The sequence below is a fragment of the Melopsittacus undulatus genome, chromosome 1 (genome assembly GCF_012275295.1).
Source record: "Melopsittacus undulatus isolate bMelUnd1 chromosome 1, bMelUnd1.mat.Z, whole genome shotgun sequence".
Taxonomy (NCBI): Eukaryota; Metazoa; Chordata; class Aves; order Psittaciformes; family Psittaculidae; genus Melopsittacus; species Melopsittacus undulatus.
This window is the reverse complement of record NC_047527.1, coordinates 105,408,620-105,428,145: the sequence shown is the minus strand read 5'-3', so window position 1 is coordinate 105,428,145 and position 19,526 is coordinate 105,408,620. Positions and strand designations below refer to the sequence as shown.

At 42.0% G+C, this 19,526-nt stretch overlaps 1 protein-coding gene across 1 annotated transcript in view; it reads left to right on the top strand.

Annotated features, from left to right (window-relative positions):
* Positions 1-13,348: 13,348 nt before the first annotated feature.
* The window catches only part of PAXIP1 (PAX interacting protein 1), a 35,622-nt gene continuing 29,444 nt past the window's right edge, over positions 13,349-19,526 (top strand). The window contains exons 1-2 of the mRNA XM_034068034.1: positions 13,349-13,477; positions 18,760-18,894. Of these exons, the coding sequence (XP_033923925.1) occupies positions 13,391-13,477; positions 18,760-18,894 (222 nt within the window). The 5' untranslated portion in view covers positions 13,349-13,390. The remainder of the gene's footprint in view (positions 13,478-18,759; positions 18,895-19,526) is intronic.

The window sequence follows — 19,526 nt, the reverse complement described above, 5'->3', positions numbered from 1 at the left end:
CTCCCCACCTCACAGTAAGGAATTTCTTTCTAATATCTAATCTAAATCTCTGCTCTGTCAGTTTAAAGCCATTTCCCCTTGTCCTATCCCTACTTGCTTTTATAAAAAGACCCTTTTTGTTTGTATTTTTTTTTCTGTGGTTCTTTTTTCTATCTTCTCTGTGGCTACCTTCTACTTTCAAGTTTCTACTGTATGACAGTGGCCTTGAACTCAGCTGCTAAAGGAACAACAACGTGCCTTCCCTATCAGGAGTTCAGCATAGATTTAGTAAAATTCTTTCATTCTGATACCACTGAATTATTCAGGATCTCATATGAACATACTTCATGGGATGTCTTTATTAAAGAAAGCCTTGACCACCTATACATCAGATGGTTCATGTATTACTGTAAAAGCTGAGTCTCATTTTGGAAAGAAAAGAAATCACAGTGTTTTCTAAAAGTACTCCTAATCTGATCTTCAGAGCTTTCTGGGCAGACTGTCAGTGTCCTTCCTCCTCCACATATTTGAACCATCTTCACTGCTTGCTAATGTCTCTCCCTTCTTCTCTGCTTTATTGATCACTAGTATAGTTAACATGGTCAGCTTTTAAAGCATCACCACTAGCAACTGGCTTAGCAGTTGAATTATAAATAAAATTTTGTAACTGCAACCAATAATTCAATGGAAAAATATGAAAAAACACATTTAACATCTTCATGTTTTAAAGCCTTTCATCCAGCATTCACACATCTCCTGCCCATTTGCTTTGACTCCTAGCACTATTCTCAGTTTTGCAGAGCTGCCCACAAACACATCTACTCCCCATCCGTTCTGTTTTGGTCACACTCCAGCCAGTCTGGCTCCTGGTGCTTTGTCCTTCTCCTGCCATCATCCATTCTGCAGTGCAGCCACACCTCAATGGAGTCTCTAAGTGGAGTCCAGGCTTGATATGTTGTGAGGAAGATGCACAGTGACAAATGGTCTCTGCCACAGTGCATGTTGTCCATTAAAATGAAATTTTCTTGCAGCTTTTCTATTCTTATGGCAGCTGTGACTGCAAGGAATCATAAATCCTGATGTCCTTGTCCCACATAATCCCTCTTGCCCAGTGAGAAGCATGCCCCATTAAACATTGCGTTACAGCCTCAGATTAATGGCAAGTGTTACAGAAGAGCACCATGGGTCATGGAGAACTGTGGGGGGGTCATTAGGGTGCATCTTGCAAACAATTACTGCTAAAGACACAGCTAGACTATTTTACACAGGTGAGGTTTAGCGCAAGGGCTTGGGTTGTGAGGAGTTAGCCATCGATATGCCTAGCATTTCTTATAAAATGTATGGCAGCTCCTTTCTGTAAGCATCAGTGAAATAGGTGAGGAAATAGATTTTCTTAAGCAATCTATGGTTCTGGGAGCATCTCTTCTATTTGTTTCAAGGAGGATTATTATTTTAAAATGGAGTCATATTTTTTTTTGTATAAAACTGAAATGTCTAAACCATAGGTATCTAAACCCTCTGGACTGCTCAGTAAATCCCAGAAAGACATCCCTTTCTGAATTGAGCTTTCCTTCCTTTATATAAATAATAAGACTCCTATAGTAGCTTTTAACCTCTATCCTTCAGAGTGAAGAGAAACATGGGTGAGTTTTGCTGTACAAAACCAAGACCAAACAGTCTCAAAGGTATGTTCAGTAAGCAATCAAGTCAGCCTATTATGAGAAATTACCCTCTTCAAATTGAGATACAGTAAACGATGACAAATATGCTTCTGTTCTTGTCAGCTTAATGTAAAAAGGGTTACGTTAGATTCATCTCCCTGCATAGGTCTCTTCCTTCCCTTGCCTGCAGCCAGAACAGGAGCATGCACACAAAACCAGTGAGGGTATGTAACCTTTCGATATTTGCCAACTGGGTTATTTATGAGCGTGTGAGTTGACTCTCAGCATGTAGGAGAGCCATGTGGCAGCCAGGCTTTTCTGGGGAGGGTGGATCTTCGTGTATCCCGTGATGGACCTAAATATTTGCATCAGTTAGATCCCAGTTTGATGCTTTTATAATTTAATCATTATGAGCACTGTATGAATCATAAATTATGATCATGTACATGTAAAGCACAAAATGTGTAGAGCACTACAATTCAATAGTATATGTGTTAGCCATGGAATGTGCCCAGTAGGTCATTTTTCACACGGATTTATTTCAGGAACACATCCTCATTCACAGCTGTGTTTAATTACAAGTCTGTGCTTTAGTCCTATCAAAATGAGTAGGGTTTGAGGATATGCTTAAAGCTAAGAATGTGATTTTGGAGCATCCCCAACTCAGAGAAAAAGCTTCGGAAAATTGTCACAAAACATAGGAGGCAAAAAGCTTAGACTGTAAAGAAATGTAACTATGGAAATGTCCCTTCCCTTTTCAGAAAAAAAGAATAGAAATGTAGCCAGTTCTCTAAGTATGACTGCAAGCAACACTAAAGAAATACATTTAGAATGAGTTAAATCAATTGATGGCTATCCAGCCACAGAGAAAAATAATGTAATTGTAACTTTGAACAGCAAAATGGTTCTGCCTAATAGTTAAACATCAGTAAGCTCCACTGTGTCTAATAAAATGCAGATCTCATTATCTGTTTGTTATGTGCATCATGAGATAACTGTTCAAGTTGAAAAGTATAAAAATTTGATTTAATTCACTGACATTTTGGGTACAAGAGGGTCAGATTGGTCTTGTAACAAACAACAGCTTGGGGCATATGGAAAGGAGTGTAATTGAAGATAAGGCTTTAGCAAGATGAGTGCAAAATGTAATAGAGTTCAAGGATACATTAAACAAATGTATCCCGGCCTTCACTCTGTAATCACCTACTTGTGCCATAAGGCAAACAGCAAATGTAATTGACTCCCTGAAGGAAGATCATTACAGCTTTGGTGTTTGCTGCCTCGTGCCATGATTTCTTCTATTTGCAACACTGAGAATTCAGACTTGGCAAGTCCTGGGTCCCTGAGGCTGCTCTAATTTATATAGGGAACTCAGCAAGCTCTAAATAAACCCAGAGAAGTTTTCAGTGGCTTCTCAGAAGGTTAAACCTGTATCTGTGACACCACAGTGTCATAGATTAAAAATGATGAACATTGACATGAATATGGCAGAAGCCTCAGTGGTGAAGGAGCAGGACAGTCCTTTAGGGAGGAGGATGGTCCTTTAAGCATGTAGGAGAGCTACCAAGTTCAGGTTGTAGTATGCCAAAATCAAAAGAAACAGCTTCTTCATAGCATGTTCTATTCAATGTGATCACATTCTCCTGTGTGTGGTATGGCAGTTGTCCCTTATCCGCAATCCCTGCGCAGTTTCAACCACATCTGACCAGGCTGTAGAGGCATCAGGGATATGGTAGGGGTAAAAGAGATTACTAGGCACTGAAGGAGCCGTACTGTGAACTTAAACCTTATCTGGCCTCAGCCAGTTCAGAGAGGAGTTACACCTTGACACATAAACTGATAGTAAGCTTTCCTGATTCAGAGAACTATTTGTTCATATCTGAAGAGATTCAGCATATCACAGAGCATATCTTTCAAGTAATCAAAACATTTAGGGATTTACAGAGCCTTTACTTCCCCAAAAGCCCCGTGGAAGCAAAAAAACAGAGAGTCAGAGCCACGAGTGGCCTGAGAGTATAAGCAGTACACCTGTGTTCACTGTGAGCTTAGCTCTACTGAGAGAAGTCTTGACAGTAAGACCTATTTCTCTGAACTCCAGCTTCTGGTTAGCACTGAGTAGTTGAGATCATTAAAACAGACTTACTTTACGTACAAAATCAATAGTTCTACCTTTTTTTGGGTTTTTTTTTTTTGCATTGAAGGTTTGCAGCCAATTAGGGACTTAACTAACGAATGTGTTACTTCATAATGTTTTCTGCTCAGCATACTAAAGAGGCAGAGAGTTCTGGATATCAATCTCTAATTAATTAAGCTGGCTCGAAGGCTATGTTAAAGTTATTGATCAGCTAAGTACAGCAGTGGATTCTTCATCTCTCGATGTCCTCAGATCAAGATTCAATATATTTCAGGAAGTTTCACTTTGATTAACCAGTCACCCAAGATACTCAGCTCAGACAGCAGAAGTATTCTGGATGAAACTTAAGGGCAAACTGCAAGAAAGGTTGACCAGAAGATGGTTTATTCTGTCCTCAAGGCTGTTACCAGAATGACACCAGGACATATGTTCAAGAATGTTGGTGTATATTCTTTGTTTCATTTGAAAATATATGAGAAATAGATATCAGGTTCCTGCCACAGAATAAGAGAGTAGTCCAACCCAGCAACAATAACTACTTGTCTGTATATTACAATAACATTCACATGGAAGTACTGGGAGCCTCCCAAAGCTGCAAACGCAATGTGTAACAAATGCAGTCAGCTCCTCTGTTTGTACCATATCATAGGCAGGTATGTATGTTTACCTTTGTGTCTACATTTAAGGACCTGCAGGTCCATGTCTTTTGGCTACCCTGAAAACACTGCTCTAAACTTCAGCATTTGGGAAGGTCATAAAGCAGAAATATGCTCCCAGGCTGGGGCTGTTTTTCAGAGAAGAACAACAGAATGATCAATTCTGCTCCCTGTGCTCCATGTGGAAGGTTCATCTAAGTGACCTCAGGCCTTGCACTCTGCAAGTTGGAGGAACTGCTCCAAAGATGATGAACTTGCTGTGAATTTATATCAGTTAGGGAAAGTTTCCTGGCAGACATATTTTCATTGGTCTTAGCATTAAGACTCCATGATAACTTACAAACTCCTCTGGCAGCACCGGCAGCCAGGCAGGCTTGCATAGCTGTTGCCTTCCATCTCCCACTCCGTAAACCCTGAGTCACTGCCCACACTGAGCCACCACTGGGTTAACCGAGTCAGGAAAATGACCAGTGGAAAATGCAACCATTTTTAATAGGCTGTTCTCATAAATATCAGCATGGGTCGCTCCCCAGACACCAAAACTTTTGTGTGAGCATAATGCTGAAAAAAAGTGTAGAGGCAGAAATGAGTGACCAGAACCAGGGGAGGTTTGTGGTGGTTTAAGTCAACTCAAGTGAGATTGCAGGCTGGAGGATCTAAGTTAGCAGTGGACAACTGTTCCCATTTCAGCAGCATGGAGCTCTACTTCATGCTGCTTCAGGCCTTGCATAAATCTAGGTTCAAGGAACTAGACCAGATAATTAGCTTTCAGTAAGTTTGGCTCCATGTTAGTCAGATAAGAGTCACGGCCTGTTTGAGAGGAGCCACAGAAGTATGGCAAACCCCACCAACCACCTAACCAACCTGGCTGCCATAGAAAGGAGGGAGGAAACCTGTCCCTGTTAGCAGCAGTGAGCCAGCAGAATAGTATAGCTGTGATATGATGCCACATCTTCAGGCAAGTGTCTTCTGTCTGTTCCTCCTTCTGGATAAGTAAAACAAACATTTAACTTTCTGGACCATATATAGAAAGAGAGTGATGTAAAGGTTTTATCAACTCAAATTTAGCCATAAGCAAACAATAGAGATCTTCTCACACAAGTACCCAGTCTCACTCTTCATACTCTTCCATAACATGTTTTGGAATGCCACCAATTTCATCTGCCTTTTTCTGCATTTATGCATTAATAACATACAAATAAATACAAGTGTTACTGTCCTTTGAATCACATAATAAAGAATTGACACAAATAAAGCCACCTGGACATGTTGCTGTGTAACCTGCTCTAGGTGGCCCTGACCTGGCAGGAGGGCTGGACTAGGTGATCTCCAGAGGTCTCTTCCAACCCTAACAATTCTGTGATTCTCTGGAGTTTGCTCCTTTCTAGGAAAGCTCATTTGAGTAACTCCAAGTTTCATGAACTTTTTTTTCCAGGCCTGCACAAATGAAAAGACAGGTTTAAAGGAAAATTTTCATTCTCCATTGTTCAGCTGGAGAATGATGGTAAAAATGGTAAAACTAATTTACCCAAATGGAAAGCCTGTCGATGAGATAAATCTTGACAAGCTACAAAGAAGGACTATAAGGGTAATTACCCAACCATGGTTTGCAAGCATTTTTTCTTAACCTTGGAAAATATACAGAAACTGTCATATGTTAGTAGGAGCAGAAGCAAAGACTTCTCCTGAGATGCAAAGAATTGAGCCTATAAATTACAGTATCACATTTTGTTTATGGTAAATTATTTGATTTTTCCTATAGCATTTGTGAGGTGCAATGCAATCAGGTCCAGAACTCATTAAGAAAGTATGTTACATAATGTTATATATAAATATTTATATACATATGAAATATGTATGTATCTAGAAAATTTTATATAGAGAATGTTATTGGCAGTATGAGGGAAAACCAAAGAAAGAATCAGCTTCATTTACAGAGCAGAAGATTTAGGTCAAATATTAGGGAAGCCTTTCTAACCATAAGGTATTTTTACAACCCCAGAACAAGGTATCAGGAGGTTGTGTAGATATTATCACTGGAAGTTTTCAAGGAGAGGGATTAACTAGAGGTTCCTCTGCTCTCCCCCATCCACACTGGCAGCTCCTTTCAGTTGCAGGTGTGGAGACTCTGCAGTTTTGACAAGTCCTGCATCAGTCTGCATAATTAATTCCTTTATTAGCTAAAAAATACCGTGCTGCCCTGCCAGTAGACCTACTTCAAGCAAGCTCTGTAATGACGTGGTGCTATCTTACACTTGATGGAGAAGATCTTGGAGCAGGAGTGGCTTTAGGCAAGTGTAACTAGTACAGTTAACACTGTGTATCATCCCGCAAGCTATATTTTGATAAAGGCATACCCAGCTGCAGTTTAGGGTTCTTTTTTCATCCTTGCAATGTGGCACACAGCATCACATTCACCTTTCCCTGTGGGCTAATATACCAAATGCATTCTTTAGCAGGTAATAGAAAGGACTGTATCTCCTCCTTTAATGCTATGATTAAAAAATGCCCTTACATTAGATGTGCTAATGAGAGCATTCTCCTCCCCTGCTGATTTCTGCAGTTATAGTAAAGGTACACCTTGTTACTTGGCATTTGCTAAACATTTCATAACTATTATATTAAAAAAGAAAAATGTCAAGCAAATGAGAATGCATTCTCTGTGCAGTTCTGGAACTGGAAGAGAATTGAAAATGAAACTATCAGTTCCAAAAGAACTTTTAGGATTCAGTGTTACAGTACAGCTAAAAAGAATGTTTTTAATTATAAATCATATTTACCATTGCAAGTAGTCCCACTGAAGAGGAGAAATGTGTAGACAGTTCAAGCCAAAGCACAGCCCTTTATGCACCTATTTTGCATATTTTGGTTCAGATTATAAAGCCAGATTCTTATTCATGTTGAGAAATATGTACAGTGACAATGCAGGAATCATGCCTTCTGGGACTGCTCAACAACTTTCCAGACATATTGAAACTAACATTGGCTTTCTGTACAAAACTGCATACTTTGTGAAGATATATTTTATTGGAATTGTAACATCTAGAAAGCCAGCTGCTACCAAACAAGCATGTGTTATTAACAAAGGACTCGGAAAGCCTTCTGCTCACTGGAGTAAAACAAATACACAATTTAATCTAAGCTCTGAATTTAATTAACTGCAAGAAAAAATCAAACTGTTGTTTTTTCACAAGCAATTATGCCTAAATATGATATTGGAGGTGCATATGAATTTTTCATATAATCATTTGTGCACACAAATAAGGCATTTATGTAAGCAAAGACTAATTGCACAAATCTTGTCAACTCAGTGGGCTTTCACTGTGTGCAAGCAAAGCCCGCTGCAAAACGAGATCACTTTACAGCTTTCCTGTAACATAGTCATAAACTATGTACAGAGCTCTCATAGTTAAGACATATTATACATAGGTATCTATATCTAGACATATCTATAACATAGATACTGTGCTTGGTGTGTTTAGAGTATAGGTAAGGTGCTGTTCAGATCACTGTGGATTTGGTGATGTGCACAACCTCTGTTCCCTCTATTAACTAGAAGCAAGCTCAGAAATAATCTTGTATCAAGGTGTAACTGATCTCAAGAGTGGTTGCTCCTGTGCAATTATACTGTTGTGGCTGTATCAAAGCAGAGACTGTACTTAAGAGTCCAGTCTTGGGTAGATTATGATTCTGCCATGGCTTAGCTTCTACAGGAGTGAAGTTCCTTTGAATCACTCTCATCCCTGTGTGTTGTGATCAGACCTACCAACAGACTCTTGGCTCTCCCTGTGGCTGGACAGCATGTAAGTCCACTAGCAAGGATATATGTACGTATATATGTATGTATGCATATTTATATGTGTGCGCATATATTTATACATTTACATGCATATATATATAGCAGCTTCTCTCAGACACTCAGTCTGCCCAGTAGCTGGCCTCTCGATCCTAGACTCCCCAGCTGCTGGCATCTGGACCTATGACCCGCAAAGCTACAGCCCTATTCCAGTTGGTTGTACAGTATCAGACATGCAAATAGCTGTGAATTCTCAGGTCTCCCCTGTGCTCTTGCCCCTCGAGATACACACCCAGAGCTGGCCCTTGGAAACCCACTCACCCCCTTCACTCCCAGGGCACTTCACCTATTCACTGCCAGGTCCAGCTTGACGTGGGGCTGCTGACTCTGCTGGGACAGACCTGGGAGGGGACCAGACAAGGTGGTGGTACCTTAGTTTGGATTCCTACCTGCCAGTACACCCCTTTGCTTCTCTGGCTTGTGCAGGTGCACTTTCAATGGGCCGATGGGCCAATGGTCCCTAGGATGGGTATGGGAGCAGCCTGTCAGGGTATTTTATTTGGGCTTCCCCTCCTGCCATTGTCCCTCTGAGCTTGTGCACATGAACTTTATCAGGAAAGATGGAGAGAACATGTAGTGATAGGACAAGAGGCAATGGCTTTAAACTAAGAGAGGGTACATTTAGATTAGGTATTAGGAAGAAGTTCTTCACTGTAAGGGTGGTGAGGCACAGGTTGCCCAGAGGAGCTGTGGCTGCCCCATCCTTGGCAGTGTTCAAGTCCAGGTTGGAGCAACCTGGTCTAGTGGAAGATATCCTTGTCCATGGCAGGGGGGTTGGAACTAGATGACCTTAAAGGTCCCTGCCAACTTTAACCATTCTATGATAGATACAGGTGAGCACTTTGTTCTCCACCTTGCTATGTCGAAGCAGTGGAGCCATCCCACTGATTTGATTTTTAGGTCTTTGTGCCAACCTGTGAGCAGAGCCCAGAATTTATTTCTGGCAAATACCTGGGATATTTTTCTTCTTCAATAAGATGCTTTTTCAATCTATTTTTCTGTTCTAATGGTTTGTAAACTAGATCATGCACAGAATGCAAAAATTGGAGCTATTAATTTTTGTTAGAAATAATCCAATTACTAGAATTTAAATAACTTCTTGACAGGTGACTCATGAAATACATAAGGAAGATCTTGAAAAATATGTTCATTAATTTAATTCAACTGCTTATTTAGAAGATAATTAACTGGAATAATTTGTGATTCATGTGAGTAGTCTTTCCTCCTGGGAGTGGTCATCTTGAAGCCAACAAAACTGCAGATAAAAAAAAAGAAACTTCTGCATGAGAAGATCTACTGTCACTTCTGGCAATACAACAGCCACTCTATGTGACCAAAAATCCAATGCTGAGACTTACAAAATTACTTCTTGGGGAACACTAAAAGTGTTGGGTGTTCAGGCTTCTACCAGGCAAGTTTTCTGTAGACCTGTTGCTGCGCTTTGTTTCGTGGCACATACAGAAATACTTTTGCTTTGGTTGTGCCTAACAGCTGGTTACCTATCTGAGAGCTACTCAAGCTCAGGCAAGCTTTTCCAAGTACTCCTTTCACCAAGCACAGCTATGGGATTCTGTCCGGGAGCTGCTTTCAGGGCTCACTCTTTTGGTGGAAGGATGTAATGGCCTTAGTCTTCCCATTTTTATCAAAAGCTCAGTGGTTAAATAACACACAGAGGATGCAGGCATCCAGCAGCCTTGCGCCTCAGTGAAGTTGCTTTTACTCCATTCAGGATGAGAAGACTCAAATGTCCATATCCCACATCGCAGGCCAGGGCTCCAAAAACTTCATCTTTGCTTTCCAGGACTGAATTTGTAAAACCAGTTTCTTTCGGTAAAGCTATTTTAGTTAATTCTTAGCCTCTCTTATTTTCCCCATTGCACTCTACTACCATACTGTGAATAGAATTAAACTTCAGTCTTGGATTTTTGTCATAATCCATCAAAAAGAACAATTTTGGTTAAGGCTGACACCTTATTAATGGGCAGATTTTCTGTGGAAACTGCGTTTGCAATGAATTTCAGTGATTTAATGCAGTAATCTGCCCTTGTGTTGCCAATGTATGATATATTGCAGAGAATTTTCAAATTCTTGGGATTTAAAATACCAAATTTATCTCATATTGTTCTGTTTTGACTAGATGGACAGAAAAAAAAAAGATCAAAAGGGACCCCACCTAATACTGCAATAGCACATTTCAGATGAAGGCTTGGGAAAGGGCATTATTATTAAAAATCCCATGCAGTGTGCTGGTCCTTTGTCAGTATTAGTATAGCGCCTCATTTCACATACTTGTAATCTTGGTCGTACAAAGAACTAAAAATAGTGTGGCTATGGTAAATCCAAAGGATAGGAAGGCCAGGGGAACTCATTAGAGTAACAAAGAAAACAGGCTGAGGAGGGAAATTGAGAGGACAAATCACTTTGGTTTTCTTTGTGTGGAGTGGGAATATATAATAGTGTATGAGATTAGATATAAGGAAAGTACTGTTATGAGAAGGGGCAATTTAGCAATCACATTGAGAAAGAAGATGAAGTCGAGTAATGAATGACATCATGAAAAGAATTCAGAGAAAAGTGTGGAACAGAAACTAAGAGACAGCAAAATTTATGAAAGAAGAGAGATGAGAATTACCAGTGCTGGAAGATGCAGATGATTATAGAGGCACTGAAGTCCAAAAGGAAAGGAAGCTCAGGAAGCAGTGGTGTTAATGATATCTGATAGATTGAGAAGAATAAGAAGAAATATTTCTCTGCAGGTGAATGAAGATTTTGGTCAAAGCAGTTCTAATTCAGTGGGAGGAAGTAAAAATGGAGGTGGAAAGAGTGAAAATTATGGAACAAAGAAAGCAAGGGCAGGACCTGGTGGGCTGGACAGTGGCTATAAAGGAAGGCAAGGGTCAGAGAAGTGTTTTTCAATGACAGTCCAGGAAATACCTGGGACAGAAGGAAGTCACCGTAAACAGAGTTATTAGAAAAGATTGAGGTGAAAATATGAATTGTTAGATGAAATGGATAAAGAGATTTAAAAGCAGATGGCTATTTCTACTCTTCCCCCCTGTAGTATGAACAAAGTTGTAGGACTTCTTATCTGGGTTTTCACTTAAAAAGTAAGTTGTAGCTGAAGAAGCAATGCAATACAACCTGCAATCAAAGGGTAAGATCTCTTTGTGGAATAGGAAAAGAATGGGTAATAGGTTGAGTATTTCTTACGTAGCTGGCAGTAAAAGAGATAGATGCTCTGTGGAGATCCAGGAGACCACAAGAAAGACAGATGAAGCTCCTTCCATGAGAAAGGACAAGAAGGAAATTAGGAGTTTGTATAAATTTTACTTCAACTCCCCCCAGAATACTGGATAAATAATAGCATTAAATACTTACTAGGCAGATTAATAATTTCAATAATAATTAAAAAGAAATAAATCTAATTTTGCATTGGATAAGTGTGACCTGCCTTGTTTAGGAGGCAAACAATAAGTGTCCTGTATTTTTATTTTCAGTAAACCTTTTGGTTCCATTTTGTAACATCACTCTTAAGTATGGGAGGGGAACACTGTCCATGTAAAAGTATTAGGAGGGGTCCAAAACTCATTTGGTAAGCATATCAAGGGGGGAAGATTTATCTGGCCATGTTGATGTTTGAAATACACCAGATGAATCAGGCTCTGAAAGTGCTCATTTCTCTATGTTGACTATAAAGGCAATTTATATAAAGTGGCGATTTATGGTTTCTGATCAGTTATCTAAAGTTAGATGAGATACATCCCCCTCTAGGTTTTGACAGTTTACTGTCACCATAAGAATGATGCTTTAGGTAGACTTTTGAGTGAAAATGTCTAATTTCTTTAGTAGTCAGTATGTTCATTAATGGGTTGGATGCTGGATTATGTATTGTATCTATTGGATTGCACACACTCCCAGATGGAATGGAAAATATGGGTTTGCTTGTTTGCTTTTTTTTCTGCCTTTTTTTCTGGGGAAGGATTGAATTTTGGAATGTTCTTAATTAATTGAAAAATGGTTTGAAACTGGGAAATGCAGAATGTTATAACATGCGTACAACATGTATACAGTCTGTTAGTGCTTGCAGCAATGAGTTACAGAACCACAGAATGGTTTGGGTTGGAAGGGACCTGAAAGCTCACCCAGTTCGAACCCCCTGCCATGGGCCAGGACACCTTCCACTAGATCAGGTTGTGCAAAGCCTGTCCAACCTGGCTGTTACTTGATTTCCCCCAATAAACAGAGGTGAAAACCTGGAATACTTAAGAAAATGGGGTACCACAGCCCTTTACTCATCGCTTTCCCTACGTTTATAGCATGAGGCGTGTGGCTCCAGCCTAACGCGGGCCCCCTGACCCACATAAGGCCCGGCTCAGGAACCAGGGCTCAGGACGGACACTGGACCCTGCTACCTGAGGGGGCCGCTGGTCATCGCTCACTGCTCCCCCGGCCCTGTGAGGACCCCTCCGCCCGCTGGGGTGCCGGCCTGCGCGGCGCAGGTGGAGGAGAGGCAGAGCCAGGCCTGGAGCCGCAGCAGCTGACTGAACCCACTGAAACCGCGGCCGTCTCCCTCAAGGCGGGAGCGGGGGGCGGAGCCTCTGGGGAGGGGCGGGGCCTGGGGCGGCCCTTGGGGGCGGGGATGACGGGCGGCTCACTCCCTTCCCCCCCTTTCCTCGCCTGTTTGCCAATGGGCGGGTCTGGGTATCCCCGCTGCCCGCCTCTGTCGTTCGGGGCGAGTCCATTGCGTTTCGTGAGGGGGGAGCTTCGGACCCGGATGCTGGTTCCAGGTCCGGTTCGGAGAGAGGAGGACGAGCAGTGATAGGCCCGTGGGTTAGGAACTGGCGCTGTTTTGCTGCAGTGGGGGTGTCTGATCGGGCGGGGGGAGCCGCTTCGTCCGGGCGGCTCTCCCCTCCCCCTTACATCCCCTCTGCGTCCCGGCGGGGGATGGTGTATCCCGCAGCGCGCGCCTTGCTCGCGCGGTTCGGCGGCTCTGTAGCAGGGGGAGGGGACGGGAGACCCGGGCCCCGCGGGTTCCCCACAGTGAGAGCGGGGCTATCGGGAAGGGGGCGCGGGGGGGGGACCCGCGGTGCTGGCGGCCGCCAACATGTTGACGGACGAGGAGGAGCTGAAAGTCCCGGAGGATATGTTTAAAGATGTCAAGTTCTTCGTGGTGGGAGACATCGACCCCAAGGTATTGGCTCACCCTGCCCCTCACCCCTTCTTGCCTTTCCCTCCTTGCTCCCCCACGGGGGGGGACACGGGGACTGTGGGATCGCCCAACTCCTATACACCCCCCTCCCCCCACCCCCCTTGGACAGGTCCCTGCGCGGGATCGAGGCTCGCGCGCTGTTTAGTAGCGCGCTCGCTGCCGGGGAAGGGCCGGGGCATGGGGGGGTCTGAGTAAGGCGGGCGGGCGCTTGAAGGGGTCCTGGGGGGGTCAGGGTAACGGCCGGTAACGGCCCTGCCCGCGGCCAGCGCACCGCCACCCGCCATGGGAGCCAGCGGCCCCGGCGCGCAGGCCCCGCAGCCTCCTCAGCGCAGGAGGGGCGGGCCAAGGGACTTCCTGTTACAGCTCGGGCCGGGCGGCCGCGCGGGGCAGCAGCTCTGCCCCGGCGCTCCGCCGCCCCGAGAGCGGGCCGCCCCGCAGGGCCGCGCTCGGCCCCCGCCCTGCAGCCCTCAGCATCCCGCTGTGCCGGCCCGTGCCGCTCCCGTCCCCGCCCCGCCGCTGTATCCGGATTCAGCACCGGGATGGTGACAGGCCGCCCTCGGCGCGGGGAGGCGTCGCAAGCTTGCTCTGCCCGCCCCACACGCGACAGCTCGGCCGCACGGCCCCCCCTCCGCCAATGTGTGGGCCCCGAAAGCACAGCCCAGGACCCCCTCAGGGCTGTGGTGCCCGCCCCTGGACCTTGCAAAGCCTTTGGGGTACGCAGAGGTTCTGATGTGGTTACGGTGTTGTCTCCGTGTCTTCCCTGCCCGGCTCGAGAGGAGGCAAGGGGCAGAAGGTGCTGACAAATGGCCATCTGTTCCGCAGTACCCTGGATGTCTAGGCGGCCCTGCTATGGCCTGGGGCAGCACCCTGGATGATGAAGTTGGCCTTGTAGTTAATAACACCAGTCACGTTGGGTGAAGGTGGCTAAATAAAAGTTTCTGTGGCATGTCCAATTAGACAAGTGTTTGAAGTGTACTGTAACTAGCTTTAGGACAGCACCTGCATGCAAACAGATTGCGACATACTTCACACTGAAAGTCTTTGCTACTTTGGTAGCTGCTGAAGTTTAAATCTTAGTTCAGCTTTATGTTCCTTTACTCTCATTTCCTGAGTCTTGTAGGCCTTTAAGTGAACTTCACATGTAGCCACTGACCTTTTGTGATGTTTTTTTTTTTCATAGGAATAGGATTATGTGCTAAAAGAAATACAGTCTAGGAATATAGTTAAACAGGAAAGAAAACCAACAGTTTTTAAGCATAACTTTTTTGATAATGTGTTAGGGCTTGGATAACAATATTTCAAAACCCATTTATAATAGCATTATTATTATGTGTATGAAGATAGGGCAAAAAAACAGTGGGACTCTTGCATACCGTTTATCATATAGTGTTCCGAAAGGCACCTAGTTCTGAGTTGACATCGTAAAACTTTAAGTAGTATTCCCCCACAGAGTGAATAAACAAGCATTCTCTTAAACTAGTTTCCTTTCTTATATTAAGTTTTATTCTTAGAAGTTATTGTCATCATCTTAAGGCCTTGATTTGCTGTTAGTGAGGTACACTAAATTATCCTTTATTTGTGGGTGGCTTCTCTGGGTTGCAGGAAGATACCAAGGGTGGTTCGAATGGAGTTGGTAAGGTCAGCCTCTTCACTGCACAGAATGGGCTGCACTGCTTTCCAAGATAAGGTCATGCTCAAAGCTGTTTGGCCACTTTCTCATAATGAGTGATGCCTGAATTGAGGAGTCCTGAGGATCTGAAGTGCTTCTGTGGTTGGCTTGCCTGATTAAACACTGTGCCCTCCAGTGTGCTGGTTTCTGAAGTGCCTTGCTGGTGTGGCACAGTGTTACATGGAGGCCAGGACTAGCTGCTGTCCGTGCTGGTGAGCCCTTTGAGCAGGAGGCACTGGATACAGCAGAGCTGAGCCAGAGCAAGGAGGTGCATGGTGCTGAGCTTGGGGCAGCTCTTGGTGGATGCTGTTGCCCCCCCATTCTGCAGGTGCCTTCCGAGGTACCTGGGAACAGTCTAAAAAAGAGTGTTTTCTGTTTTGAGGCAGAAAGCAGAAATTCTAAATTGAGCTCCACAAATAGTAGCTTTTAAAACCAGTTCTTACAGTGAGATGTTGTTCCATTACTAATATAAAAAATTGCACATGTATTTGGTGCTTGTTACTTCTTCATGTACAAATGGTTGCTAGCTTGATTCTGCGAAGTTTCCTCCTTTGCCTTTTGGAGAGGAGCACACTTTGATCAGATTAAATTTCCAAATGGCTTCTTGGAAAAACCAGTTATCTTAATAAATATTAAAGCAGGCTTAGCACAAGTGAGCACTCTAATCAAAACAAATCCTAGAGTAAGGAGAAGAAAAAAAGTCATTTATTCAGGTGAATAACTGCGTACTCACTACCTATTGAAACATATGCTGTATAAACTAGAAGGGAAACAAAAGCCTGGAACTGTGCCTAAATGTTCCTTGGCAAATGAAGGAGAATTAGGATGCTGGCTCCCAACTTCAAATCCATTCCACTGGAATATGCACTTTTCTACTCACACCTTACAGGGTGTGATGAGTACATGTCAGCTATTACTTTTTTTTTTTTTATAAATGCTTTTCCTGTTTTCCCAGAAATTGTAAACACAAACCATCATGCTCTGGTAGCACCAGTTAAAGTAATCATTTTATACATAAAGAGATAAAAAGTAATGCAATGCAGCATACTTTGAGCAGGATATCTTGTTAGCTCTTGGTTTATTATTATTTTTTTCATGCCCATTGTTGTACTTACTAGTTTTGAACTATTCCTCTCTTTTCTTTCAACACAGATTGTACTGAGAAAGAATAAAGATAAGCTTTCTATGCACCAAAAAATGAAATTTCATTAAGGGATATAAGCTAATACCAAAAGTGTGGAATTTTTACAGTGATCATTTGGGGGCTTTTTAGCATTTCATTTTCTAGTTACAGGTGTATGGTTCATACTGGTGTAGGTGAAGTTCTTTAATTGGGTCAGTACAGCTTTTCAGTCCAGGCACTACTTAAATTGTAGAAGTCGTGTTCTGAGAGGAGTTTTGAAGTTGACAGGGGCTAGATTGGAAGAAGTCTTTTTCATATCATTTTAAATAATAATATGACATTACTAATCTACCATATTTATCATACCACCTGAATCCAGTGTAACTTTGCTTAAACTAATGAAGAATTTTGATGTAACAAAAAAAAAATTCTAACTAGCTGTAACTGCTTTCCTACACTGTCTGATGGATATGGGGTGCTCAGTTTTCATTGCATTTGCTCCTGTTTGTAGCCTTCTGTTAAACAAACAGTTGAATGGGGCTTGTAACTTGTGCAAAGCTGTGCAAGACAAAGAGCTTCTGTGGGGGGGACTGTTCTTAAATATCGACTATTTTCAAAAGTGCTTTATTTTGATTCTGCGTTTCCCACTGGAATTACAGCATCTTGTGTTACCTTATGGTTACCTGGATTTCATGCAGGAAGGTATCCTGTGGTTTAGGTCCGTGTGTAAAATGGAAACATTCTCTCCTATTGTTGACTCTGTGGTAGCAAGAACAGCAAGCTTGCGATCAATTTTCTTGGTTATTTTGGAGTAATTCTTTTGTAGTTTGATGTAACACATATTCATACACTGCAGAAAAAAAAATAAAGTCGATTTAAAGAAAAATAGAATTTTAAAGATAAGTACTTAAGTTAGGAAATGCCAAAATGGTCTCCTCAGTGACTGGTGGAAGTTTTCATCCTTCTTTTTCTGCTTAACACAGATACTTTATAATAGCCTGATGCAATTTTCTGAGAGAGTCTTCTATGTCCTGTTCAGTGTACAGGGTAGGTAGTAATTTCTTAAGGACCAACTGCTTAATATTCTGTTTGATGAATGCAGCACCATGCTCTCTGCTGTTCACTGTTATATCCTGTAGCAAAGGGAATATGCCCAGCCGGTTTTGAGGGATAGACATCTATCCCTGGCAGGTTTTGGAGGACATATGTTCTGCCAGTTTGGTCCTCAAGATCATTATGAAGTGAAAATCTCTTTATGAATATTAAAAGAGAAAAGATATATTAATTGGCATTTTTAATATTTGATTTAAACAATTTTTCGCTTCCCTCTACATTCCACAACCTTCTCTGTTACTTTTATTCAAATAAAGATGAGTCCCGTTTTGTGGGGGCAAGACTGGATTCATCACACAGATCTCTATAGCTGAGCTGAGAGAAAGCTGAGCTCTTAAACCAGCATCTTCTATATGGGCCTAACAAAACTAGGAGTAAGATGTGCTTTGTGAGATGTGAGGTGTTTTGAATTTTCTGAGGAGCAAAGAGCAAAGGAGAGAGACATTTCAGTTCCAGCTCTTTAAGTCAGTAGCTTAGGGGGCACATGTCCTACTTTTTTTTTTTTCCGTACTTTTCTGAATCGGTTAGTCCTCCATCACTTCTTTCCCAATATATCTTTGTTAGAATGTTTTCCTCTCTCAGGGCAGTACTTGTAACTTTTTTGCTTGCAGGCCCTTCTCGTACCGAGGGGGTGTTAGACATGATCCTTCCTTGGTTCATCTATCTGGCTGCACTGTTACAGAGCAGCTGGATGGCTTTTTCAAACCTCCTCATATGCTCTGGAATGGTATATTCATTTGATCTAGAAATATTGGAACCAGTGTGTTTGGTAAAGGTGGAATTCTTCTCTTAGCTGCTAGATGCACATTAACCATTTTTTTTTTCTTTCACTCTCTGAAGTAAGTGGCCAGATCTGGAAGAATCCCTATGAAGACTGACTGCAGTGTACCATTAGGATGTCCCCTTTTCTAAGGTGACCATTTGGTTACCTTATTTAAACTTCAGGTTCTTCTTTTAAAGTATATTGAAACACTTGCAAAGCTACCATATGAAAAAAAACACTGAGAAGGAGGGTTTTCTTCTCAGTGAAACAAAATTGTTTTGAGGTGTTTTTTGAGAAGTACATGTTTTGAAAAAATTTTGTCATTTTCCATATTTCTCCCCTAGCCTGAATTATTTTTGGAAAGTAAATCTTCAACTTGAATGACTGAAATATGGCAGAGGTTTAAAACACTGTCAGGTTTTAAATGGGATGCGTTTGGCAACTTCAGAAGGAGTGCTAGCCACTTATAGGAGGACAACCAAGAGAGGAGGTCATATTTATTCCTCTCACATGTTAATGTGTTCTTGCATTAATGTTTTTCTGAACTAAAAGGTGTGAAAAATTGTTGACTTCTTCCTTTCCTTTTTTGGCTTTAGGTTATTCAACTTCTGAAAGCTGGGAAAGCAAAGGAAGTTTCTTACAATGCACTGGCTTCACATATTATTTCAGAAGATGGGGACAATCCAGAAGTTGGAGAATCTCGTGAAGTTTTTGATCTTCCTGTGGTAAAGGTGAATGACTCATCAATGATACTGTTGAAGTACTGACCTGGATATTTCATTGTTACAACAGAAAATGCTCATGTTTGGATGATGACCAAATGAAATGTATCTTTAAAGATTTTTTTTGTTTTGTTTTGTTTCAAAAACATTTTTATCCTGACTGGTAGACTTCTGTTACGATTCTGTTCCCTCCTTTCTCTTGTTGCTCTGCATCTATCAGTGGTTGGGACTTTTTTTGTCTTGGTTTTTTTTTTTTTTTTCCATATTCTACCTTCAGTGATCTCTGAGATGGTTTCCTATTAGCTATACTTTGGACATGTTTCTGATAGGAAGTTTCTTACAAGATGCTGGCAATGGAAACCCTCACTTTAGAATAAGTAGTAGACTGCTGAGGGTTTTTTTAAACATATAATTGCAGGGTGCAAAATGATTTTGTTGATTCTGCATATGTGTACTGTGGTATTTTTAAAGACCAGGAATTTGTGGAAAAATAGATTCTTTTTCTCTAATTTTTTCAAGTTTTGTTTTATTTTGTTTCCCTGCTTGTACTGGAATTACTGGTATTTTTTTACTATCTTGGGTTATTTTCCTAGTGAAAGATTCTGAGCTTCACGTTTGAAAATGTGAACTTGTCACTCTGC